Source organism: Varroa destructor, unplaced genomic scaffold (genome assembly GCF_002443255.2).
Source record: "Varroa destructor unplaced genomic scaffold, Vdes_3.0 BEIS01000006.1, whole genome shotgun sequence".
NCBI classification, from domain to species: domain Eukaryota; kingdom Metazoa; phylum Arthropoda; class Arachnida; order Mesostigmata; family Varroidae; genus Varroa; species Varroa destructor.
In genome coordinates this window covers 20896857-20923753 of record NW_019211459.1, presented here as the reverse complement: position 1 = coordinate 20923753, position 26897 = coordinate 20896857, and the positions used below count along the sequence as shown (strand labels likewise).

At 40.7% G+C, this 26897-nt stretch overlaps 2 protein-coding genes across 6 annotated transcripts in view; both read right to left on the bottom strand.

The window, feature by feature from the left end:
* LOC111253292 (sodium-dependent dopamine transporter-like) overlaps positions 1-5926 on the bottom strand; it is a 67342-nt gene extending 61416 nt beyond the window's left edge. For 2 of the 5 annotated variants that reach the window (XM_086992732.1, XM_022812473.2), the window contains exon 1: positions 1995-5926. In XM_086992732.1, coding sequence (XP_086848858.1) covers positions 1995-2388 — 394 coding nt within the window. In that variant the 5' untranslated portion in view covers positions 2389-5926. The remainder of the gene's footprint in view (positions 1-1994) is intronic. The other 3 variants (XM_086992734.1, XM_086992733.1, XM_086992735.1) reach the window with 3 other exon arrangements.
* A 10173-nt stretch (positions 5927-16099) lies between these two features.
* Positions 16100-26897, bottom strand: part of LOC111252740 (uncharacterized) — a 29929-nt gene continuing 19131 nt past the window's right edge. The window contains exons 9-10 of the mRNA XM_022811107.2: positions 26729-26878; positions 16100-26091 (exon numbers count right to left, since the gene is read on the bottom strand). Of these exons, the coding sequence (XP_022666842.1) occupies positions 25718-26091; positions 26729-26878 (524 nt within the window). The 3' untranslated portion in view covers positions 16100-25717. The remainder of the gene's footprint in view (positions 26092-26728; positions 26879-26897) is intronic.

The following is a 26897-nucleotide window of genomic DNA, read 5'->3' as shown; positions in this document are numbered from 1 at the left end:
GTTCTTTTTAATAGAAATAATAGTATTATTTTACACAGAGCACGCAGCTCTACATCAACACAGGATCGATTTTTATGTCCTCATTCGTAAATGTTTAAAGTTCAAATCGTGTCACTTTTACTGCAAATAGTCAATGATCTGCAAACGTTTTTTACTCAGAGATTGACGTGCCAAGTTTACTTTACCCACAACTTTTTTAGACGAGTACTATTTGCTCTACGAGCAAGCATTCGTATCAGGATATCGTGTCCGACCATCTGACATTAAGTGTGACATTTATTAACCGGAAATCATTGCTTACATAGAGGTTCTAGGGACACATTCATCTGAAGCAAGCTAGGACGTCGAAGCTTTAGCGTCAGTCGACGAGAAATGTTGATGCCACTTGAAGGGCTCAATATCTAGCCTCAGTCATTCGTGTGAACCATCTAAGCTGGGTGTTGAACTATATAAGTCAGTTGTTCTAGCGCGACAAACAAGCCTACTCGAATACCTATCCCTGGTTCGTGGCCGACTGGTCAGGACAACTTCTATTATAACTATGGGTGGCCTTTGTCAAGGTAATTACCGTCAGTCATCTTCTCACTATTAAAAATTTGGCCTCGCTTGTGGCTAAGCCGGCCTTTTTGCAACGGTCTACTGCACTATGTTCAGTGAAGTTGTACTGATCCGTTCACTGGAGATAGACCGCTTTGCTAATGGCGCGCTTTTCGTTGTGGGATAGAAGTAGCAACGTATCTAACTATTTCTGTATAATAGGAAAAAGGTCAAAAACGTTGCGCTCGATAAGAAGTGTGAAACGTATATCCGTTAAGACATTTTCACGGAAAGCAATACATGAACTTACAGGGGATATGGACGAAAGGCTAAATCTCAAATAGTTTGTAGGACTATCACAGCTTCGCTCACAGCAATGTAGGTTTCAAAAGCAGTTGTTATATAGCATTTTTCGTAGGATCGCAGGTTATAGGTCTAAGTCTACAAGATGATCGAAATTTAGACAGGTTCTACTGGATAGAAACACTTGGAAACAATGTATATACAGATTTAGAAAAGATGCGCCTTCAGTTATAGTTGTTTTAGCTGAAACATTGAGCCGCTTTTCACGTAAACGGCATAAAATTAGAAGGCGATTTTGCCTGTTTAGACAACGTTATGACTGTATTATACAACAACATTGAAAAGCTTCGCTTCAAATTTTCGCTTATACAAACGTTTCCGGTTCTACTTGTCCTGTAAGGCTACAGTAATTCCCGTTCCAATGATACGCTAAGAAGAAATACGAACTTTACTCCAAATTCTCTCGTTCAAACTTCGAACTGTAATAATTCATGCTCTCCTCGACCGATGAACCGATGGGTGTAATGTTATGAGCGATACTAGCACCGCCATTGGAAAAACAAAAGGATTCACTGATTTTTACAGGATCCAGAGAAATATATGGCTAACGACGTTAACTTGGCTCATTTCCTAGGCGATTCGCTGTGCAATAAATCTGAGGCACGCTTTTTTTTAATGTGTACTTATTCAAAAGCACGTCCATATTTCATATTCGAGGATAAATTGATTCCTATAAAGTTACAAGGGTTACTTCATTGCACTTCTATGGGTGCAAACGCTTTCGTCGACTGTTGTGTCATATATTCTTGAGTGCTTCGCGAAGAGCGCAAGCGTACAAATACGTTACTTATTTAAATAGTTTTACAACTTTTTTTTTAATTTTCCTGCTTTTTAGGGTACAGTGATTTATTATACGCAATAAATAAAGGTATTTATAGAAGTTTGTAATTCACTGACATGTTTTCAAAAACGTTCACCATCACCATGATGATCACCACTGGATCGTATGGCCCTACCAATTTTCAGTCCTTTATGTTGCTTAGTTTTACCGCTTGTTCTTTAAATCATCTTAGCCTATTTTCTACCTAAGCTTCTATAGTCACGCACTGGTGACTACCCTAGCCGTGTAAACGATATTGTAAGGTGCTACTTACCTCCGCCGTACTTGTAACATAAGTATGGAAAACGCCACACATTGGAGAGGTCAACGGCAAAACCGATAACGGACAACAAGAAATCGGCTTTTTTTCCCCAGGTTTCACGAGGCTCATCGTCGTTTACACCACCGTTAGCGCCGTCATCACTCGTTAGGGACGCTTTAACTTCTTGTAGGACTGTAGTTTGCGATCCTTTAGACAGAAAGGTAGCGGCGTAAGGTTTCGACGTGGCCGATACTTTCAACAAAAATGGCGGAGATCGTCGGGTGGAAGCCGAACGACAGTCGCAGGTTTGATTACCTTTCCTATGGTGTTCGCACTCGGACGCTGGTGGATTCGGCAACGGCATCCCGGCATGGCGGGATGCCGTTGTCGTTCTCGTGTCACACATGATTCTAATACTGAACTTCGTTTTGTTCCGGCTGCTTCGTGATAATAAGCGCTCTCCGCTGTTGGCGCACTTCGATGTCACAGAATTGTCCACGGACTAGTGGAGGACTCGATTGGCACGCCGTTTTGTAATAATTTCCGAAGAACAGTAACCTTTATTTACTTATCGAACAGCTTTTAAAGTTACTAATTCGGTAAGTTGTTAGTATGATATAGTCGTATTTCAAATATGCGGTCTATTCGTAGTGTTCACTTTTCGTTGAGTAGCAAAGTGCCATATGTATTCGACAGTTTTACTGGCTTAACTTATCACCCACTCATAGCCCTGTCACAGATGACAGGCATTCGCGCACTATGCACCGTATTAGCTTCTTTCGACTAGATACGAACGTGCCAGAGTACTATTCACTAGACGAAGTATTGTCGCTTAGTTACACTTCACAGCACTGGGAATACTTCACTAAGTTGAAAGAGTCGACAAGGGACCTGCACAGCAATGTTCGTATGGCGACGTTAGGAGTGACTACATTTAACAAGGCATATGTCGTTGCTACGTTGGCCGTCCCCCATTTTCATTTAAATGTAGTTCCCCTATTATTATTCGATCAAACAGGCCAAAACGAACATACGCGCATGCTACAGACATGTAATTATACGTACGTTTACTGGATAAGTCATAAAAACTTTTAGCGGTAGTTTCATATATATCAACGAATGTGTCATAAACAAGGAAAACGTCGTGGATTATACAGTTGGACATTTACGACGAACATTCAAATTCTATTGGAGGACATGATCTGAGGCATTTAATAATGATTTATGATGTCTACTGTACCTCAGCTTTTTCAGCCCACACCAGATGGATTTCATCGAAGATATTTTTTTTTCATTTTTTACCCTGTTTCCTTGAATTTTTGTGGCTGTTGGCAGTCAGCTACTTTCACCTTTGCGGTCACTACCTCTGGACCACTTGTTGGTTGGTTGACAACTGTTATAGGTCGGTTCGCGAACTTCGTGGGCGGATCACAACTTCATTGAAAGAGTTCAAGACCCTGTTCTTCGAGGGAAGAGTAAGAGCTCGATTCTTCTTCGTGGGGGGGACGTTGTCGACGTCGCAAACAGTTTTAAGGGGGAGGATGAGGAGGAGCCCGCCCAAAGACGAAAGCCGAAAGAGTTCGCTCGGAGCCTCGTTGATACAGCTATGAAATGCTGCAAGACAAGTCTTCTCTTGAAGGGAAAGGGAAGCTTGGGCAAAGCTGTCATGCGGTGGCAACACTTGGTCGCTCGCTCGGTTGCTCACTGGGTCGGTAAGGTTGGCTGCTGCTGCTTCCACCTTTTGGGCGAGTCTTCTTCTTGGAGAATAGATACTGCTGCCGCCGGCGCCGCCGTCGTGGTCGGTTCACGCACAATGGCGGGCTGAGCCCTTAGAACAAGCTTATATTGCGGTGCGTAACACTACCAACATAACGGAGCACACGCAAGCCGACAGGTAGAAATGCAGGAGCTACTGCAGCTGTAGGTGGCTGACAGACTTTGCGCACGTGTGTACCACACAGGCGAGGGACGGGAGAAAACCTGCTGCTGCCGCTACCACTCGTAAGCTCTGCTAGGAATTGCTAGCAAAGCTTCTAGCCACCGTTGGAGCGATGGAAGCACGCCAAGGGGCGTTCGGGGGAGGTCCTAGCGACCACGTGACCCGCGGGACCTCATAACCCGCCAATGGCCGCTCACCTTCAGGTCGTCTCACCGTTCGTTAAGTTGCACTTCTTTCAGCGTGGCCAGTGACCGAGAACGAGTTATTGGTCGGCAGGCAGGAAGGCCTCCTGAAGAGAGTGAGTGGGTTCGCTGCTGTGACTGATCTGGCTAAGAGGCAGACCACGTTGAGATACTTTTTCCGAAAGCTTGGTCCTGGACCCAAGGTCCGGGTGCCCTAATCTAAAGCTGGTCCTTCGATGCCCAGCATCAATGCCATTAGTGTTGCTTCTACTCGACTTCGCTCCCAGCAGTTCTTGCCGAGGGCGATGTTCAGCAGAAGCATTAGCAGCGGTACAAGATGAGAAAGAACTGGTCTTGCTTGAAAGAAAGAGGCCGAGAGATTCCTCTGAAGTATGAAGAACTAAGAACAGGGAACGAAGAACCTTGCCAGCCTTAGACAGAGTCACCGAACTCTGCAGAGCAGGAAGTTGCAGCGAAAAAAGGACCTGACTTCGCTGGTACCTAGTGTGCTCGGCTAAACTCAATGTCCTTTAAGGAGTAACAGTAAACAGCAGCAACAAGGACCAACAAATCCATCTCCCAGGAGAATGAACGAAGTCTCGAGCAGATGCGCGCCGCGGCAGTCGCACAGGACGGCTAAAAAAACGTTTCGACCTAGAGCCAATCACTGCCAATATGGAAGCAACTTGAGTATAATACGACAAAGACAGAGAAAACGACCAGAATTAAAATAGCGATAAAAGAAGCAAATAAGGCGACTGAAAGAACAGCGATACCACAGTTGATAGGTATACAGTGTGTTAATACAGGAATATAAGAGTATGAAGGAATATAGCTTTTAGAGTAATAGTTAACAGAAAACAGCATAGACTTGCGAGAGTTACATTAAAGGAATCGTATTTAAGATATCTATAAATAAGTGCCTATAATATATATCTAACGGAAGAAGCAGGCAAAAGTTAGCAAGATCTTCGCAAACAAAATAAACACAGTTTTGTGAAATATTTGGATTATATAGAATTTTTACTTGAATACTAATTCGGCGCTCAATTAAAAAACTGAAGCTCCATTTTGACAGTATGTACGACCCTATTAAACGATGATGGTAACTCTTGCTCACACATTTCCAGATGGAGTGTCAGAGAACAACGTAAAATGCCAGCAACGTCGAAATCGTTAGGTTTAGACTAGGTAAGTTATTAAAATAGGCCAACTCAGTACAAATGACACTTGGAAGCTCACTGTACGTAACAACTGGTTGCAAACCGTCAAACATATGGGATAGTTATTTGTTAACTATAACCATTTATATCATGTTACCGCGCTAACAAACTTCGCAAAGCACACGTTGAACACGTACGAAACCAACAACATGGCTGTTTAGCATAGTTATACATATGGTACACAATTACGTTAGTCGCGATGAGGATGGCAACTCCAATCTATACTGGTAACGATCGTGCGTCAACGAATGCTGCTATGTTTTTGGTATTAAACAGACGGCACCCGGGATCCGGTAACGCTCAACGTAAAAGAAATCGCACAATTCCCTTGTTTTTGCTCGTTACGGATAGAAGGCAAAAACAGCAGCGGGACCATCGTGAGCATGACGTCAATGAACGCGTCGACGCTGGTGCATATCCTTCCGCTACGCAAACAAGCAGCTCTCCTACTTACCAAACGAGACTCAAGAGTTCTTACCATTCTATTATCCCGTCCTAGTATCCTGTGTGACGGTCATTACTCCACGCACGGAGTGCGTGAGGCATGGGCAAGCTACGTCTTGTCCTCGGGCAGCAGCAACATAGATAACCGATCGGAATACTTGTGAAGCGGTCTCTATCCTGTCGAAGCTCGATGTACCTAGATCCTCCCTCGATATGTATCAACAAAATATAACATCAGTTGCAGTTGAATGAACCAGTGTTTTAAAAGGAGCACCTGAATAATATTAGCGCCTAACATATATCTAGGTTAAACGGGCAGCCATAGTTTTGCTTTCTTTGGGGTAGCTGAGCGATACGGAAGATGCTTGGCAAGTCATAAAGTCATGGAGGAAAAGCCTAGTTAAGAAAGAGCAAGTCGGTTGCAAAAACTCAATGTTAACGAAATCCATCGTCTGTATTGGTTAATGAAAAACATGAATAAAAAATTAGCCTTTTTCATTGTTTTAAAAATTAGAGAAGCGTAAATGGTCATGCTGATGGAGTAGAGAACGTATCTGTGAGTGTTAGGCGTAAATGTTTTGTATTTGTACGTTCGGACGTTTTATACTGACAGGGGCCAGCCATCCGAAGCAGTGCTTGATGGCTATAGGTATAAAGCAGGTGCCAGCAAGCGTATCTAAATAGCAGAACTTCACTAAGACTACTACAATGATGGTTAATAAAGAAGTCGAATATTTTCAATGAATGCTCCAGATAAAATCGGCAAGGTTCACTATCGATCCTTGGTCATAGGGTTTCGTTTTTTTGAATCATCATACAAGATTTCTATTATTTCAAATGCAATAGCAGATATATTTAAGAATTAAGCGATTTTTCCGAGCAACGAAGGAGGCAAGAACTACTAAAACTGGTTTTTTATTCCTATGATATTTCATCATCGTTTGCAACTTACTGCTATCTTTTCACCAAATAGTGTATACCGTTTCGTCGAAAGATAATGTTTTCATCTCGTCCTGAACTTTTGATCAGTATCGAAGGGAAGGCAGTGAAGATGATTGTCCAGTGACCGGGAAAGGTGAAAATATACTGGTGCAATGTCCGGATAATCTGGAGGATGCAATAAAGTCTCCTACTCGAACGAAACTAGCTTTGACTATGTTTTCCGTGTTGTCGTGCCTTGCACTAACTTCGAGCAGGATGACCTAACCTTGTTTATCAGGTCTGTTTCAAATGGCCTGATTGCCTCGATGCAACTAGGCCAAATAAACACACAGATTAACTGTTTAGTTTGTAGGAAGCAGCTCTCAATAAATCGGCCTTCGCTATCCCTCCAGACACATGGTTGAAACCTGGGCATTGATTTCCCTCCGGGGACCACCCATTCCGATTTCTGTTTCATGCTGATGCATAGACACCTCTTGTCATCACAAATGATATCTTTGTAGAAAAATCATTCATTGTAGCCACGAGACGCTCGATGCTTTCGTTATGCTGTCATTCCTTGTTGAATCCATAGGGTTCGTTAGGTATCAAGCCCCAAGCTGTGTAAACCCAAACCCCTTAAGGTAGTTAACGTTTGCCGTAATGCTACAGCCCATGCCCGAATTATTTGGTGGCCTTCCTCCATCAAAAGTACTTTTGGACAATCGTCGTGTAACTCGGAGTCGGCCAGAGCGGATAACATTATCGAGGTCCTGGATACCGTTTTTAAGCTCGGCAAACCACTTTAAGCAGTCCTTGGAACGATGACGTCGTTGCCGATACAAAGCAGATGTATGGTGCTGTTTCAAAATGCATAAAAAATAGGCATCTTTCGTCTACTTTATGTCTTTGCGGAGTTCTGTCACATTCAAACTGAACTCAGAGCATAATACCTTTATAGCACAAAGTAAATAACAAATGAGGAGAAGTTAGAAAAATAATTAGGCGCGGGAACTTCATGTCCAGCCTAATAGCTTGAGGGACGCATATGGATATTTCGTTGTCAAGCGTGCGCACCGCACGACTCTCATAATGTTGTCCGAACAGACCCCAGAGTCCGAGCACATGAGACACTTCAGGTTAAGAGGCAGGGATGAGTAATAGTTCTTTTTTTTTAAATATGTTTATTGTATGTAACTTGGGCCTGATGTCACTAAGCTGCATTGCTACACCACGCGACGGAAGTTCAAAAGTAGACGTCAAAAGGTTTATAGCGATTGTCCTTGTATAACTCTGATTATTCGTAGTAATAACGATAACCAGTTTATCAATGGTACCTATTTGTTTATCATTATTAGTTTATACTTTGATTGTGTCAACTATGTAGCATACATACTAGCATGAATCCTATAAGAACGACGAGCATATATCGTTCCGGTCAGTGTAGTCTGATCACAGCAGATCAGTTAGCCACCTACAAACCCTATTGTTTAGCCTAATTGATTTGTTATGTTCATGACCTTCAATGGATTTCTGATTGATACTTTTCTTTTCCATCAAACACTGTCTTAGTATTCTTTATACGGGAGATAGGGTTTGCATTAGGAAGCAGTGATGTAAAACACATCAAAATACCTTTTGCGTTATTATTATTTCAAACGTAATCTTCGCCATTGAGAGTTTGCTTAAGCTGCCGCGAAGCTACAAAAGTTTTAAATTCATGTCAAGTCTATTGCCAAGGCAAATTTAGCCGCTATTTATAATATATATAGATAGAAATATTGCTAATCACCCAGAATAGGTATCTTATAAGCAAACTATGACATATTTTTAAAATTATAAAAGGAATATATTTAAAAAAATAGCTAATAAAATAACAGCGGTGCTATAAACATGTCGGTTAGGACGCAAAGCGACACGCACGACTGAATACGCTACATACGTAATGTTCAGTTGAAATTAATTATTATATAGATCGAATAAAGTAACGAAGGCCTCTGCAACAGCGGGTATATCATACTTCGCTAGATAAACCTAATCGTCCATGTTGAATTGCGCTTATTTCAATAACCTTCCTTCCTCATGGCGTCGCTATAGTATTTACGATTCGTCAAAACAGTGATTCTATAGAATCTAATTTTTGTAGAGTCTTTCCTTTTAGGTCTTCCATTTTGGCCGTAAAAAGAGTCATGTACCCAGAATCATAAATGGGTCAGCAGATAGCGATTAAACGCTAATGAGAACGCTTAGCAAGACTTAGCTGAGTGATCATTACTAATGCGTTGTTTATTTATACGCTGGGCATGCGCATCTGATCCTGAAACTATCTTCGGAAAGCTCCATTGTCATCGCATCATGTTAGGTACTATGTAGGTAATCGAGGTTTTTCATTTGTACTGCATATTTCTCAGGGAACAGGGCTGAGTATCGTAGCTTCTTGCTCATTGCGTAATGCTTAACCATGCTACCAAAGAATTATCTCTAATGTTCAGATGTCTGAACATGCAGACGACACACTTCGCTCAGTTTCAGGCTGAACTTAACTATGATTCACTGCTTCTCTGATATCATCCCGCGGGGACACGAAATATGCGATGGAACAGTTCATGATCGAGACATGAGACTATTGTGTTTTGTCGAACGTCCCTTTCAATTAATTCTGGTGTAGTCGTATGTTACAGCTGCCGTACCTGAAAATGGCCAGTCTACTAAACGATATTCCATAAAAAGTAGAATTTTACGATAAGTGCCCTTTATGGTAAGTGTTTCTACTTCTTTATTTCTTTGTCGTTATGAAACTTTGTATCATATGCGTTTCGAACCATCACAATTTGTTTATTTTTGCTTTTTATTTACTGTTTACTTGAAGCTTACAGTTGTGAAGTAAGTGCATTTTAAGGCGTACATCGTAGCCCAGATGTCGTCCCAAATCCTTCAGCAGTGAAGGTATGATTTACCAAGCCAAGCGTTAAATCATTTTACCCATCGTACGCTATGACTTTATTTTAAGGCTGTAATGTAACGCGGCTCAAGACGGAAATTCTCTTTTGAACTGCTTGCATATAATTCAAATGGGGTCTTTAAAACGGCGACGGTTAAAGCTTTGACCCATAAAAGGTTACAGCCTTTCTGGAATGCCAACAACGTTAAGTTCATGGCTGCGGCAGACTACTTTAAAAGCAATCCCAAATGAAAACATTAATAGATACTAGCCCATTTATTGGGGTAGATATCCGTAAACAAAATACGCCTTAGGCGCGTCCAGCTGCCAAGTTGGCTAGTTACCTTCAGTTGACGATTTAAACCGCAGACAAAAAGAAGTTAGCGTTTTGTATGAGCCATTATCATATACGTCCCACCACATCGTAGCTACTTGAGTGTCGCCTGCTACCTCGCAGCTAACTCGGGCATGTTTTGTCAGCGCGATCTCGAATAGAAACCCCTTTATTCAACTTAGTTGAGCTAAGAGGGAGCAGTTGATTCATGATCAGTAGCGGGTGTTTCCTGTTCTCCAGAAGCGCAATCTGCTTTTGCGTCTTCGACGGAACATTTCTTCTAACGAAATGAACGAAGACCCAAAGGACCAAGTGAAGCAATCGAGCAACGACGCTAGTCGAAATGCGGCCTTAGACGACAGCGCCTTCAAATTGTAAGCGAATCATTGAAAAAGAGATTAAGGTAGACGCTCCTATTTCGATCATTTTTGTCACAAGTAAAATCGGTTAAAAGGTACTCTTTCTAAAATCTCTTCCACCGTAATAAGCTGGCCTAGGCTCGAGCCGTTGTCTGCAGTAGTGCCCTGTGCCTATCATTCTGGAAATTCTTAAACCCTCACCAACTTAGGGTATAACAATGTGTAATAAGATCAAACATTCTAAAGTATCGTCCAATTATGGACAACTCGCTCAATGACAATGAGACATTCGTCTCTAGTTGGAAAAAGTTTTCGTTGTTTTTTAGCTACTTGAATTTACTATAACTTTTGAACATATTTTAGTAAAAGTAGTGTCCTTTTTTCGCGATCATTGCGTGTTTTTCTGGTAGCAGACGCATCCTGCGAAGGGGGAAGGCTTGGTTCTCGGAAACGATCCATTTGTTGACCCATTTGCGGACTTCGGCGTCTGTTCTGACCTGTTCACCCTCGTAGCTGTACCGCATTGACCGAAACAAGTGATGTTCGGCCGGTATGCCGAGTAGCACGGAATTTTCCATTAGGGGTCCGATATCGCTCGCTGGATCACCAAAAAAGTAGGCGGTGTAGCGTTGTGATGCAGCAATGTAACTTCGTATAGGGTCCGAGTTTGGTTCTGTAGTTTTGTTATTTTTGTAGCTCAAACGAGTAAGTTAACTTACGTAACACGTGGATTATTTCCCGGACGTTGAGTAGAACATAATATACTATTCTCTCCTTATTCTGTTATATGGAAAGGCATTGTTTTTAACGATGAATGATTCTCTGTGGCGTTGAACTGAGAAGTTATCCGGAGTCTGACAATTCTGATCTGCTCTTAATGGTATCGTTAGAAATCCGTATTTCACCATCAGTTACTTACCTTGCTGAGAAATAACATTCCCTTCTGTCGAGCAGGCAACGAGAAGCTTATTGCTAGGCAGTTAGTAATATTCTTTCTTTGTTCTTTTTCTTTAGGATCTTATCTGATACAAACAACGGTATTCTAGATTATTGCAGAAAGAAGCCTCGGGACAAGAGGGCCCCATTTTGTCTATAAAGCGCTTGCAATTTATCGTCATTCGCTTCTTATGACCGTTCAGTCTAAAGTCGTTGGCTTTTTGAAGCGATAAAATTAGAGTTGGCAAGTGATATCGTTTACCGCACATTCGTTTTCGGGCTAAGGGCCTTTTTCGGAACTCACAGACAACACCTATCAAGGGACATAACCATCGACTGATAAACTTTCTTTGTTTTCTTGGCTAAGGTTCGATGCGATCAGCGTAAAAATCACGGCAATAGCGGTTTTTCGGTCGTATACAGACCTCTTTTTAGGTTCTCGGGATTTGTTCTATGATTATAGCCGCTCAGCTCTATACGTAGTCGCCAGGTTATCCAATAGGAATATTATAACTTACAAATCAGAGGTATTAATGGGCCCAGCGCGTTACAGCACCTTATTGAAGATCTAAACAGACTGCGAATCCAACAGGATATAGCGGGAATTTCGATTTGAACGTCGTCTAGATTCTAGTCATGCTCTCGGTATCTAAATGGATGCCCATACACTTAACAGATTAGATGATCGTGCTTAATAAATTAAGCAATAATCCATACTTACATGAAATAATCGTTCCGACTATTCCTGCAGCTGTTAGAAATACATTCAACATACAACCGAAAAAAAAAAGCAACAAAAATCTGTGTGAAAACCATCTTCGTGCCGCATGTTCCTCGTCTAGCCTGCGTAAGCGCCCAAACATTGCTCGTTCCTATCTTCGCTTGCGTATAAAACAGAATATTTCACGCAACGTGTAATATTTTGTTTTACGTTAGAAGGAGCACGTGACACGGTCAAACAGTTACTTAAAGCGTCCTAAAGAGATGACATAAGCTATTAAATAGAGCAATACATAGGACAGCTGAATATTGAGTCCCTAATAAACAGGACGCAAAAGTGTGATTTTCGCACGTATCTAACTTTGGAAAAGTGTATGAGCACACAAATAAATTTCTGTGCTATAGTGGCTTGTGTACCGACCAGATATTTCGAGGTTCTACGTCCGACTGTATGTGAGTTTTGCAGCTGAACTCGTTGCCACCGCATCATTACGGGAATGAATCCTATACTAAATAGTAAACGTAACACCACAGTTATAATAAACTTATTTTAAGTCTTGCCGAACTTCCAAATAGATCTCGTTGCGCTTGTATTTTAATTGGAGAGGATCAGTCTTCAGTAGTGAATGCGTAAACAAACATCCACATAAAACCATTTCCTGATTGTTAGGTGTAACTAGGAATGCGGAGCTGTAGGCACGCTCTGCAACAGCATCCTCGTAGGAAATTCGTATTCATTCCAGGCACTTATCGTTGAAAGTGTAAATTGTACTCAGGTAAAATAGAAGCGGATCCTAACGAGGAGGAGAATCAATGAGTCTATCCTCCATCTAGAGCTAACACAACGAGCCCAAAAAGGGTCATGGCAATACGCCACTTTTAGGAGAATACAAAATGACTTTTATCTTACAAAAGATATAAAATCCTTGTGATATGGTTCTTGCAGCCACTCAGAGGACGTTACAGCGACGCTCGAAAAACCTTTTTTTTGCTTCTCGCAGAAAGTCGCTTTTCGTTTCGAAACCGTTTGTGCCTTAAAAAACAACAAGCATTAAGGAGTACCTTAGTTTCTTAATTTTGAAGTTGGGGTATTTATGAATGCACTTGCAGCCTGAACAATTCCAGACCTCGGACTGAGACCAAAATTTGGGTTTGGAATGTTTCGGATGTGGTTCGCCACTATATACCTTCATAAAAAAAAAAATGCAAAGAAGAATAAACGTAGAGTGGTCTCTGTCAATTGGTACTACAGTACTGACAGTGAAGTTATAGCGGCTGTTAATTCCTATTTTATGTGCCAAGAAGTTTTTGTTATTTAGGTATGATTTCATCACACTGAAGAGATGCTATGGGCATTTTCCCACTGTAACTGCTCAGGCTCATGTTTCGACAAGATAGACTTATTAACTTCAAAAGAAATATTGAAATAGGGATAATCTACGCTTTCAGGCGTTCGATTGTTGGAATTCAATGATCATATACTGTTATTATAAATTACTATTATTACACTGATTATTAAATTAAATTAAATAAAAACAAAAATGGAGATCAGCAGTTATTTAGCTACCAACTGCTTGCAGATGAAATTACGTAAAATTTATTTCTACAGAAGCCATATTTAAGCTTCACAACTTCATCGGGGCGGCGCTTCAGTTAAAGGCTGCAGATGCTTGATCCAATCACCTTCATACTGCCTTCCCAGGCCATCTTAACTCGATTCGTAATTGATGTTCTCCCTGAGATGAGCTGTTGCCTCGACAATCGAGCTCACAATTCTACAAATAGTATTTTCTTGAACTCGAAGCCTAAGGCGAACACGCCCTACGGCTGGCATACATCCTTTACTTCTCATTATTTTTCTTGTTTGATCTAGTATCTGCTACCAGTATTTACCACTGAATTTCGCCGAAGTAGAGATTTCCTATTGGATTGACTGGTTTAACTTGAAGGCTGGTTGATCTGGTTTGAAAGATGTTCGATTCGCCACGAAAAGTAACTATGTATGATTAGAGAAGATAAATTAAGTGTTACTTGGCGTTATAACAATGAAAATAATTATTGTTATTAATTGACACATATTACTACAGGTATTAATTAATTTCTGATAATATTACCCAAATTACTATCCAGGTAGCATCGAATAGTAGAAATAGGCGATCCTTAGTTTTGATGTACTACTACTACTACTACACGGCCAATCCCGGCCACAAAGCAAACCTTGTGGCCCATCTCGAAAGTACCTGCAACTATTCATCACGTCTTATAGCGTTAGTATGTTCATCAGGCCATCGTGGATCACCTCCCAAAGCGGGACGGCCTAAACACCCTGCCCAAACTGTTGTAAATCGCATCGTGCTGGCCTTGGGTAAGCTGTGCTGACAGCTCTGTGCAGCTCACTTGATGCTTATCAAATAATCTGCAACCCCCACCGCACGCGCATAGTCCTTTCTTAAACATTATGATGCTCAATCTCCGTCTACTAGCTGCTCGAAATTAAGCTGCAATAAGCAGTGTCCAGCTCGGTCAGACAAAGACGCGTCGGACCGCGATTAAGTCTAACAGTTTTTTCCTCTTGACGCACCGCTGTCAAGGACGGTTCGCTTAACGCGTATCCCATTTCCATAAGGTTTCGCTTATCTATCTGACACTCAAGTTTACGCTGGACTTTACTCGCAAATTACAGGAGTAGGGTTATATTTCAGTAGGAGGATTGGTAAAGTGGTGTCAGCTGCTGTGTGGATCGAGCCAGGTGTCATCGAGCTGAACTGAAAGCTTCATCTAGCTCCATGACCTACCGTTAAGGTCAAGGTCGGTGACATTCTCTACCAGCATTCGTATCTTGCTTGCTATGCCCAATGCTTCAGGGGAAAGAAAAGCATAGAAGCTTTACATGGTGTTCTTTACACGCCCATGGCTAGTCAAAGATAAAAATATCCTTGGTACTTGGTAAAATGCTCAAGTCCTAGGTACAGATGAGAAATTGATTATACTATCTTTCGTAACATTGGATCAATTTATGCTTTGAGATGAGGGCCATCTCGAAGGGATCGAGCTTGCATCTGCTTGTGATAACCATGCCTGACAACCTTTCTTCACACTGATTAGCCACCTTCCAAGCCTTTGCCGTTTTATTTCTTCAAGGCATCATTGACAAAGCTCGCATTTCTGTGGGTTTTGCTGCAGGCTGATCCGTGGCTTGGAGATTTTTTGGCAATTGATGACGCAGGGAAAGAGGTGACAACTTGTATCAAGCAACCTACGATTATCGAGGTAAATAAGAAAGACCCGCGGTCTTCCCCTACTTTACATATTAACACAGTAAAATAGCCAAAACGCTAGAAGAGCTAGTTGCTAAAATCTTACGCTTAAAGAGGCCTCCCAATCCTCGAATACTCTAGTAGTGAGTATTTCGGACACGTAGTAACCTATGAGGAAAGAAGTTATTTAGAAGAATTAGTACGATACAATATTTCGTTCAAAAAAGACCTGTTCAATTTAAAAGCATATTAAAAATTTACTTTAATAATAATAATAACAATATTGCTTATTGTTCTACAACAATTCACGTTCTGCATGCACAATGGTTTTGTAGCTATTTTCTTTATTGCGTAACTTAGTTCTAAAATTGGTATCTTAGTTGCCAATATATATATATATATATATATATATATATATATATATATATTTTTTTTTTTATCTCGCATATATATATATATATATATGCAAAATAAAAAAAATACATTACAAAGTGAGTAAAGTCTCAATCGTATAATGCTTACGACCTTCTACTGCTGCAAATGCTCTTTTACAGGAACTTCCTTACTTACTCTCTCTTGAGCCCATTTAAAAACCTCCTACGATGCTATTGCAGCAAAATTACCGGGTACAACCTAATTCCATAATCTATACTCATTCGAGATTTCCCACTACGTATCAGCGAAGCGAAAAACAAGGCCCGCGGCTGTATATAATAACCGTCCAATATAAGGGAAGCCAACGTTCAGTAAAATAGTGACAACTAATAACGACGAACGTAATTGGACAATATGGTTAAAAGAACGCTACGCTCAATATTTCCATGTCCATCAACATGGATTAATAAAGAATAACACGATATCTGTGATTAGGCACTATGATACATACATTGCGTTTATTTCTGTTGGTATTAATATTGTTGTTGTTGTTGTTGATGAAATAATTATCATCGTCATCATTGTTATTAATATTATTGTTAATGTTCATGATAACAATCATTATCATCCATCAATATCGTCTGTATCAGCCTTGTTATCTCTATCTAGGGGCATGAACTATACCAGATATGTAATTTGAATACTCGCCTGGACCTTCTTCCACATCTTCAGTTTCTTCGTCCCCCTTATCGTTAGTGTTATTATTGTTTTTACCATGCGTTGAAAATTCCTCGTCTCGATCTCCCACTAGCGGCCGACCAATATCAACCGTCAATCAATCGACCAAACAAGCAAACCATCATTAATCAATCAATCAGTCAGTCAGTAAAAGAAATAGCCGCCAACCGAATCCTTGCCGCATATCTAACGATAGCTTTTCTTCATTGATCCGTATTAGTACTTTATTACGAATGTATCTCGCCATGCTGTTCTTACTTGTTGTTTAAAGCTACGGTCTTCTTCATTGTTTCGTCTCTATTAGCGACTGCGTTAGCACCGTCCGCGTTGCTTCGAAACTCAATCCTTTCATTTTCGTAGCTGCAACAGAACGCTCACGCGATTTCCACTTTGAAGAGAAAGGCTGGTCTTTGGCTTGTTCAAGCTTCTAAATACTGGTGACTGAACTTTTCACAATAACTATAATTACTGATAAGGCCAGTTACTGGGATGTGTCAAATGCAGAAGCACGCTTATCCGAACTTTCTATGTCATCGTGCAAAATCCACCCCTAACAGGCAGTTTTTCATACAAAGAAAATGAAAGAAATTCAAATCTTACAAATATGTGCCTTTGAAGCCCTCGTGACCGAATGGGTTAGACGAATGTTCTGTTGCAGGAAGTTATCAGTCGGTGTTCACAGGTCGACCAAAGCTTCTGTTGGTGTTTAAATCTTTATTGTTTTATGAAAAGGTTGCGTTGTGAGCCAATGTCAGATTAGATAGTGAGGATTTCCTGGATAGGTTTGATTTTACATAATTATCCATAGTGGAAAAGGTAGCTTTTGCAAGCAGTAAAGCGCTTGCGTTAATAGCAAGAAAAGGACAAATAGGATATTACAAAGTACTAGGAAGGGGGCATTCCTTCTTTTCGCTTCTCCTACACTAACAACTAAGAACTGCAGCTAAGCATTGATCAGCGAGCTTCTTACAAAATCGAATAGTTTTAAAAACAAAATTCTGCCTAGTTCTTCTACACCCATCATGTTCAGAGATAAATGTACCCTGGGATCACTCTTATTTTCATCAGAAACCATCTGAAAGGCTCTGAATCCAGCTGTCCGTCTTAAGAGTATGCTTGCTACGTAGAAGCAATGCCTGTATGCTACATCTGCAATATGAGCCATCCCTGCGTGAATTAATGGCCACTCAATAATAACACTGGAGTAGAGTATTGCATGCCTGCACGCGTCATCAGGACGCAGAAGGTACCTCTAACGGAAGGAATATGTGCAAATTTTTGCCATGACACATATAAGACCAAATGTGTTTTTCTTGAGTGTTACGATCAAGGATCAAATTAAGCTGCCACCAACCTGAAAATTTGTTCGGATTATTCCAGATTTTTTGGAATAGTCGGTCAGAGAAAAGAGATTGAGTAATGTCGTAGTAGCGACGACACTGTTATCCAAGTTTTCAATTTTTTGAGCTATTAGCCGATTTATTTTTCCTCATTATTATAGCGTCATTAATATTACTGGCATGCATTTCCTTTCAAACTACCAATGCGAACAATCATAATGATGCGCGATACGGGACACTTCGTCGTCCTCGTCAAGACGGCCGGACCGACCATTCTGGGAGGAGGTACAGGGAAGCAGGAATTTACCATAACAGGTAATAAATCGAATACTTCTTTATATTTACTTTTTGCCTGTCCTTATTATTGTCACGACGATTATTACTACTATTTTATACAATCATTCTTCATACCGTGCCATACAAAATAATGGACAAACGGTTTACCGCCTTCGCCGCTTGGCTATCAGCACTTGCGCAATGCGTGGCGTCCGCCTCAAGATACACTGTTCACACCTGAGAAACGTATGCTCAGATGCTTGTCTTGTCTTGTCTTACAGCAGGTGACCCCATTTCGACACCCGTATCGCAGTCGGTGTACAGACCACAACTTGACCTATTGACCAAAACACGGGCAACCGTCGCACTTTTTTAGTTACAGTCTAACAACGCCATATTATGTTCACCCGACGTGTCATCTGCAGCATCTTTGCTTCTCTAACATTATGTGTCCTTTCGTATTTTTTTTTGACCTCATTCAAACGTTGGCGCGTTCTTTTCGCGCAAAGGTTTGAATCTTCGTTTTGTATATACAGAACTAATATTGCCGCCAGGGGATCGTAACTATAATTTGTCGCATCTTTCGTCGTGGTGAGATCATGCGCCTAGTTTTCTGCCTTTTTTACGAAGATAATCAATAACAAAGCCAAAGTATCGACTGAAGGCAAATAATACCCTATTATGTTCCTAATATTTTCGTAAGATGAAAAATGTGCATTGTTCACAGGGATGCCAGACGAAGGCAAGATGCTAATTATCCTTCATGCAATATCTTCGTAATTACATATTTTAGACGTTACAGACCACGAAATTTCTTATCTACGTACTAACAATCGAACAGTAAGCAAGTATCTGAGCCTCTTTAAGCTGATCTCTTCCATGTACGGTTTCAGTGGTTACTAATGTTTTTATTGGCTTATTTAACTATGTGATATTAAAAGCGATCCCCGGGAGGTTCGATATTCCTCCTTATAGTTTGTATTAGCTAAGCTCATTGTTTCCTACTTCTTCGTTCGCATCTGCATCGTCATCACGTTTGGCATATCATTATTGTTATTACTCTTCCTGTTATTATCCATAAAATGACTGAGGCTCACGGTAGAAAACTTAACCACAGTGCATGTCTATGCACGTGTTTAAGTATAATACTATTATCATTAATAATAACAATAATAATAATAGTATATTAATAATATCATTATTTAACAGAACAGACACTCCGTTATCTTTGCCTTCAAGACTTCCGTCAAAAATCTTCTAAATACTTCTCTTCTTTCATTAACAGTTTTGTTATTACCTTTGTACTCTTACTTAATTATTTTCTTTCACGGGTTAATAGCGTCTATTAGTCACTTATATTATACTTATGTGTGTATACGCAATTATAAAATAGGCGAACCCTTATTATTATTACATAAGGTAATATTACTAGTATAATTTTATCATGGTTATTAGTAGTAAGGAGTATGGTACGATTTCGCAGTGAAGCTAAATAGGGTTCTTACTATAGGGAACATCAATGGGTGAGGCAAAGTTTATACGCTGTTCTAGCTAATATCGGCTAGTAATGAAGAAGAATTGTTTTGTTATTAACTATGAACTCATCGTGCGTTAACATTGTTATGCCTGTATTTTTTAGCGTAGGTTTTTTGACATAAGTTGAATTATTTTTGCTAATTTTTTTCTCACCTATCGAATGTACCATTGTCATTATAATTATCTGCGATTGTGAATATGTCAAAGTCGTCCTGCAGGCTCTTGCGTCCCTTTATCTCTCGTCTGCCCTAAGTTTACCTTCCTTGCAATAGATGCACATATTCAGTTAGCTAGAGCAACGAGGCTTCTATGCGAGGGACGCATTCTCTAGGCTTGCGGGAGCAGAGTAGAAGCTTCTAGAGGATTATGCTGTCAATTTGTGTTTTATGCGTTTCAGGGTAGCATCGTCTACTATTCGTTGGTTGCCCGCTTTTTTGCATTTTGTGTCGACGTTGTTATTTCGCGCAATACTGATCTAATTGCGCTTTTTTTCGCTTTACGTTCTTTGATAGTATTATTATAAGTAATATTCTCATTGGTTGCAGGTATGTAAGGGCCTGAAAAAAATAGGCTCGCAATCCACAGGGGTTTTGCCAGTTGATTGCATTAAATCTAAGATTCTAATCGTCACTGCAATCGTTCTTGTTGTGTGCTCTATTGTTGTCAGCTCTTATCCATTCGTGATGGCATCGTCGCGCCTTTAACGCTCACGTCTACTGATGCCCCATACGTGGAATTTCATTTCTATTGGTAGAACAAAAGAGTTTTTTCAGTCTGATTCACCGGGTATCATTAAACAATAATTCGAATAAAGCATACTCTATCCATGATGCACTGTTTACCGTGATGATACTATTATTATGGTCGTCGTATCGTTATTTCTATTTAGGATTACGACCTTCTTGTAGCGTCATTCCCTACGAAAGTTGCAATGAATATTATTACGCATTCCTCCTATACGCGCTCAGACGCTTTAGCTGGTGTATTTATTGGCATTAGGCGATTATGATCATATATCGTGTACAAATAATCTGTGTTGGTGTGCATTTGCGTGGGGTCGCAACGGTGTTGAAATATACTGTCCGCTTTTCGTGCCTTTGGAAATGCTTCAGCCTGCCAGTTTTGTCTATTTCGCTCATTTTCTCTTTGTTTCAATCATTGGATGCACGATTATGGGCGTACGGTGTACGATGAACATCATTACCTGCCGTACTTTAGATTCGTACGTGTATGAAGTACGAATAAATTTCTTCCTTAGGCTTGCATTAATACGGTGGTAGTGCCTATCTGTCCGTCCACCTGACAATAGAGCTCGCTTTTGAAGCACATACGTCAATTTGGCGTCCGCCCATGGCCGACCTATCCCTTAACTGGGCCAATTTCGACCGCATTTAAGCTCGGCTCGAGGGTGAAGCTAGAAGCCGAGAGCAAAGTCGAAAACGGACATCGGCACTATTTTCGGATAACTTGTTTTCTCTAACTGCAGGCACGCGTGTCGTACAAACGCCAGTAAGAGATCGATTCAAACCCACAGGGAGAGGCCAATTTCATTGTCCACCAACATGAATTTTTCTAATCATTGGAGATCATGCAGGGAAACGGGCTAGGATTGCACAGAAATGCTGCCAAGGGGTACAACGTTTATATAGTCAGTCTGCAGCATTTTCATGTCCGCTGCAATAACACATCTGGTATCATATGTGTAGCCATTTTCATGTGCGTATTCCTCTCCTGCCTGCTCGACTGCCGGCCCTCATGGATCGTTCGTCTTGGTGTTGGGTTTGTAGGCGATGTATACGTGCAAATCAACACTTATTTTAGCAAACACGCGTGTCGCCATCGTTATATTCAGTAACCTCGGGTTGTACTCACGGGTCGTCTGCTTTGACAACTTTGTCCTCACGTATTATATAATATAATAGTGGAGTGTTAGGCCAAACCGCCACCAGCCTTACCGAATTGCAAATGTAATTTATTTGATTGGCTAACGATACGATCGTCACACACTAATTATCGTTTAATTACTATTACGTTCACGATATTATTGTCATTTGTAGCAGTTATTGCTCACTGCATCATATGTCTACCTGCGATTATAAGTTTATATAGATATATATGGATAGGTATGTACTATCTGGTGTGATACACCCTTCTCTACTTGCCCATGTTGGCGTTAATCCGTACTGACACATATCTGCTTTTACCGTTTACGTTTATTACTCTTTTCGAAGTAGTTCGCGTCACGGTCCGAGTGAGTTAATTCTGCAACAGAGCAGGGTCGTACTTCCTAGCATTCTAATAATCTCCTTAGCAATGTACGTGCTAGGCAACGATAAATGTTCAACCAGCGGAACGTTGATTGAAAAGCGAAGTTGCCCACCAACCCGCCGATACAATAATGCAATATGATTACAGTTAGCCTAACGTCCTTATTGGCCTTGCTATTAGTAATATGCTATCAGCTGGGTCAGAATTATAGTGTGGTACCGCACGGTTGTGGTTCCCCTGGGCAACATGTATACGTAATACGGTCTTGGGTATCCGCGTATGCGTTGATCTAGCATGAAATGCATCACTGACTGGCCCTCAGGCCCACAGCGAGGGATGGCATCGAATTAGAAAAATCTCCAAGAAGGTGAATAACGATAGAAGTTTATCGCCAATTTACAAACACTGTTTTTCCTTTTTGCGTTATTGTCGGCTTTGATCGCTTCAGAGAACTAGAACCAATTCTAACGGGTGGAAATATATCTAGTCAAGTACTACGTGCATGCAAGGGGTTATGTTGTCCATTATGTTATGAATTTATCCCTTGATTTGTAATTTGTAATAGACAAGTACTATGTATTATTACAGTGTGTGCGTGTATGTCTGTGTATCAGTGTAATGGATTAGGAAATCTAACGGTGTCCACTTCGTCCGTTGAATATATCTTCTGCATACGTGAGTTATTATTATGATTATTCGAGTTACCACGATAGGTTTAGTGCTAATGTTTCTTTGCTTCCCCAATGCGCTTTCGTCGTATGTTACTATGCCTCTCAATTCACTCGTACTTTATTCAGCATCGGTATCCTCTTCCAATGCAAGTGTATTTTCTTGGCCAAAGCTTCAACTTCATATTGTCGTACTGTGTTAATCTACGCCTCCCTTTGAAAAGAGCGTCGTTTGTTTGTCGAAATCAAGCCCATGAGCTTAAAGCTTAACCTGCACGACACGTTGCATGGTATCTGCGGTAGGAACTATTCTATTAGTTGCTCAGTTCTCTGTTAGTCTTTGTTCTCTACCAAGCAAGACCGTTGGCGAACCGTGGTACGTGATGGCACGTTTAGTCTGTGTGTCTGGAAGAAATATGACGTCATTCAAATGCAGACGACTGTGATAACGGTAACGTCATTTTATGATGAGATACTTGTAATAGATCAATGTTGCAGAACAAAGCTGTGTTGGTAATTAATAATAGAGGTTTTGGTTTGCTCACCCCTTCTGTGATCTTTTGTACGCTATGCACACATATTTCTAGATGCGTCGTTATGTCCGCTTTTAACGGCAGCCTATACCTAAACATGAGTTCTGACGACACTAGTACCGTCAGCAATGGGACGGCAAACAGGACTAAGACTAGATGCTCAATCGAAAGGTACCTTAAGGTTCTGGCCGAAATCTTGCCTAAACGTGGGAGTTATGTCCATTTGATTATTACAAACTGCTGTATGTGTCGAGCAGTACGTTTTTCTCTATCTCAGTTCTGAATGAATTTGCTCGCGCAATATACGCTGCGCTCTAATCTACTATACTATGTGACATTTTTTGATACTAGTGATTATAGGAGAGTAGTGGTATTTAGATGAACGAATTGATCGTTGTCGCCTCTTCAGCGTTACTCTATTTCTGGCATCTTCTTCTAGCACGCCTTCTCCAGTACTGCATAGTCGGATCTCATGTCGATATTCTCTGCCCCTCCTTTCCAGCAGGTGGCGCGTCATGCATAAACCAGAGATTACATGTTGGACTAGGGTCGAGTTTAGCATCTTCTGCTAATTATTACCGAGCTTTTCTAGCATAGTCACTACATAATTGTGACCTGCGTATTGTTTGCCTGTGTCCTTTGGTGAGTAGGGGGCGTCGCAGCGCGTTTAAGAAGCAGCTGTAATAATTCAGTCAGTTATGCCTTTCACGTTATTTATGTTTTGTCGCAAGCACTCATTTTGCACCGGCATTTGATGTTTTGGCATAGATGCGTAAGTATTTGGACATGACTACAATAACGATAATAATAATAATTATTATTAGTATTAGATTATTTGTGTTAATAGTAACACCTTTCTAGTTATCATAATAAGGTTCGAACAGTATTTTTATTCTAATTAGCTCGTAAATCGTATTTAAATTATCGTCGTCGAACGACATTTACTATTATTAGTAATAATAGCAATCATCGTTAATAATAACACTTAATAGCGCCCCATATAAGGTTCAAGTATGAATAATAACAATATTATTATCGTTAACTGGTAAATAATGATAGTTGCTCGTTGTATCGTTGCGTTTGTTAGTTTCTGTGTCTTGCTCAGTATTGTCACTGTTGCTAGAATTATTTATATTATTCTGCTCATGTTGCTTGTTTACTTGGATAAGATCGCGGTAGCAGACGATTTTTGCCTAACGATAGATGTTGTGGTACTTCGTTTACTCGTCTGCTTAGCACGTCTGTTTGAAAAGATTGTTTACCAACAAACACCATCAATTACGATCAAAGGCGAACGAAGTCAACGGCGATTTGCAAACAGTTGTCGAAGTAACGGGTCATCAAGTTAGAGAACATTATGAAAAAAGGAAGCAAATTATATTGAACCGGAGGCCGCAAATTGTGTGGCTGTATTTATCGTAACCTGACTACCGCTGTATTACGTGTTGATGTAGAGTGTTCTCAATTCGCGATACTTTCTCATTAAATGTTCTAGCTGTTCAGACACATTATCGGGCTTGAAACTATTTGTTGCTTTCAATATCGTTTTAATTAGCCCGGAGCTCTATTTTATTATCTTTGTGGTTATTTCATAACCGCTATTACCCTCTTAACCGCTACAAAGGCTAACAGCTTACTTATAACAATATCCATCGTCACCGCTAATAGAGGAACTCGCCAGCAATAGTAATGGCTTACAAACGACGCCACGTGATGGTGCCACTATGACGTGTTCTCCACCACTCCAGTGGCACGACCTATCGACCAATGTCGGAATTGTTAAAGTCATTGTTATTATCAACTGCCACATGGCATATGTATAGATCTAACATCGTTCGTTTCTTTCTTCATTAGCGGTATATCCCGCTCGCCGCGGCTCACACGGGCTCCGGCATTGGCAGTAACTGCTCTTTGACTTACCACTATATATATATATATATAATGTATTTAATAGTAGTAATAATTATAGTAATAAGACACTTCCACTTTGCTGGAATGTCGCGACCTGTGGGTGTTCAATGCGTCTCTGTTTTGCGTCTAACAACAAATCTATAACAAAAAGCAGCGTCGCTCTTGATTGTAATATTATCATTTAGTATTATTACTGTTTGTCATAAGTATGTTTTTTCATTTATATATTATGAGCTCACCCTTAATTATTCCCTCATCGTTTTCACGCTCTATCTTCATTATCACCATAATATCATAATTATTCTGACGAGTTGAACATCTTGGCTTTGTGTTCGATGTCACTATCTCTTCTGCGAGGCTTCTCCTTGCAGTCTACGAATAAAACTGCCACCAAAAACGTTGTTGAAACGTATTCGTCTTGAACGTCGTTTCGTCTTCGTTATCGATACGATCTACTGCCACCCATTGAAATCCCATCAGAAACCTCATTATTTGCTCGTTTGGTCTGCCAGTTCTATCCTGTTTTTTTGACATGCGCACACTCAGAGTATGCGCTATAACGCATCTGTCCTCACTTCACCTAATATCATATGCCTGATATAATCAGATGCTTAATGAATTGTATTCTTCTTCTTATCGTTAACGCGCTACTATATTATCCTTGTTATGCCATTATTACTTATTTTTCGTTGGTTTATCTTAAGGATAGCCATCTACTAGTATTTCGTCACTGTTATTTAGTGTGCGAATGTAACGTATCTATTTGTATGTGTATATAGATCAGCATCATTTAAACAAAAAACATAGAGTTATTATTGTTTAGTAGTTGCCTTTTTATCGCTTCATGATGATATTCTCAACGGGATTGAATGGATTCGCTCCGCGACGTCGATCGATGTCTTCGGGCATCTCAGCTGGCAGTGCGACGGATTGAGGGTTCACCTTCATGAGTCGCGGGACGCGTGTCATAGACGAACCGGCCGTTGAAGCGCCTACTGCTAGGGCGGCTCTAGCAACATTCCATGGATAGATTGGCAGAGGTTCCAGCGTTGCTCGGACGTCATCAGTACGACGTGTGTTGCCGGACGGCGTCTTCTCCGTGCCTGGTCCGATGGCAGGTGTTTGTTCTTCACGCTGTACGATGCTGCAGGGCAGTGCATTTGGCGCCATTGAATGGTGCGCTCCGTACAAGACGTATAGCAAACAACCTGGCAAACAAAGGCAGAGAAAGAATGGCGTGAAGCTATGCTATTAAGCATTCAGCTAGCCCAGCGACGGGATGAAATATTAGTAATACTTTAAATCGTTGAGTCGATAAATTCGTTAAAAGCTACCGCAGTTAGGAGCATTGCAAAGAATTGCAGCAGTCTACTAGAAACTTAGAGTTTAAGAAATAATATGTAATTGATATATAACATATTTAGATCGCATCATTAACATTATGACCAGTTATGACAATAGGATGTTTATTAAGTCACACGTTACAGTCGACGGGCGGCTTCTCTAGTGGCGCCAATTTTCTAGCGTAAGGTCTGCTGCGTATTAACAAGAACGTAACTGATATGTTACTAGATAGGAATGAACTTAAGCTATAGAGTTAAGACGATCACTGAAACCAAGCCACAGAAGAATAAAGTAGGATTTGTTAAAGATCTTTGGAATCTTCATAATATAATAATAATCATTTTCTACACCAGCTCTTGCAGTAGTTTAGATCTTATTTACTAAGACAGTTTACAACTGCGCTTTAAGGTTTTCTTGTATAAACACGTCAGTATGAATCTCAGGTCAGTGCACCCCACAGTGACACGATAACCGCCCAAAGTGTTTCGAAATGTTACTTACCCGAAACAAACCATAGTGAAACAGTGGCTACGACATTGCTCGCGAACAAATCAACGAAAGCGAGGATGTTCAAAAATGCTCCCAGGGCGGGCAGGCAGGGGCTCATTGGCACCCGAAAGCAGACCCCGTTTCCGTTCGAACCTAATTTACCTGGCGAATAGGTTAAGGG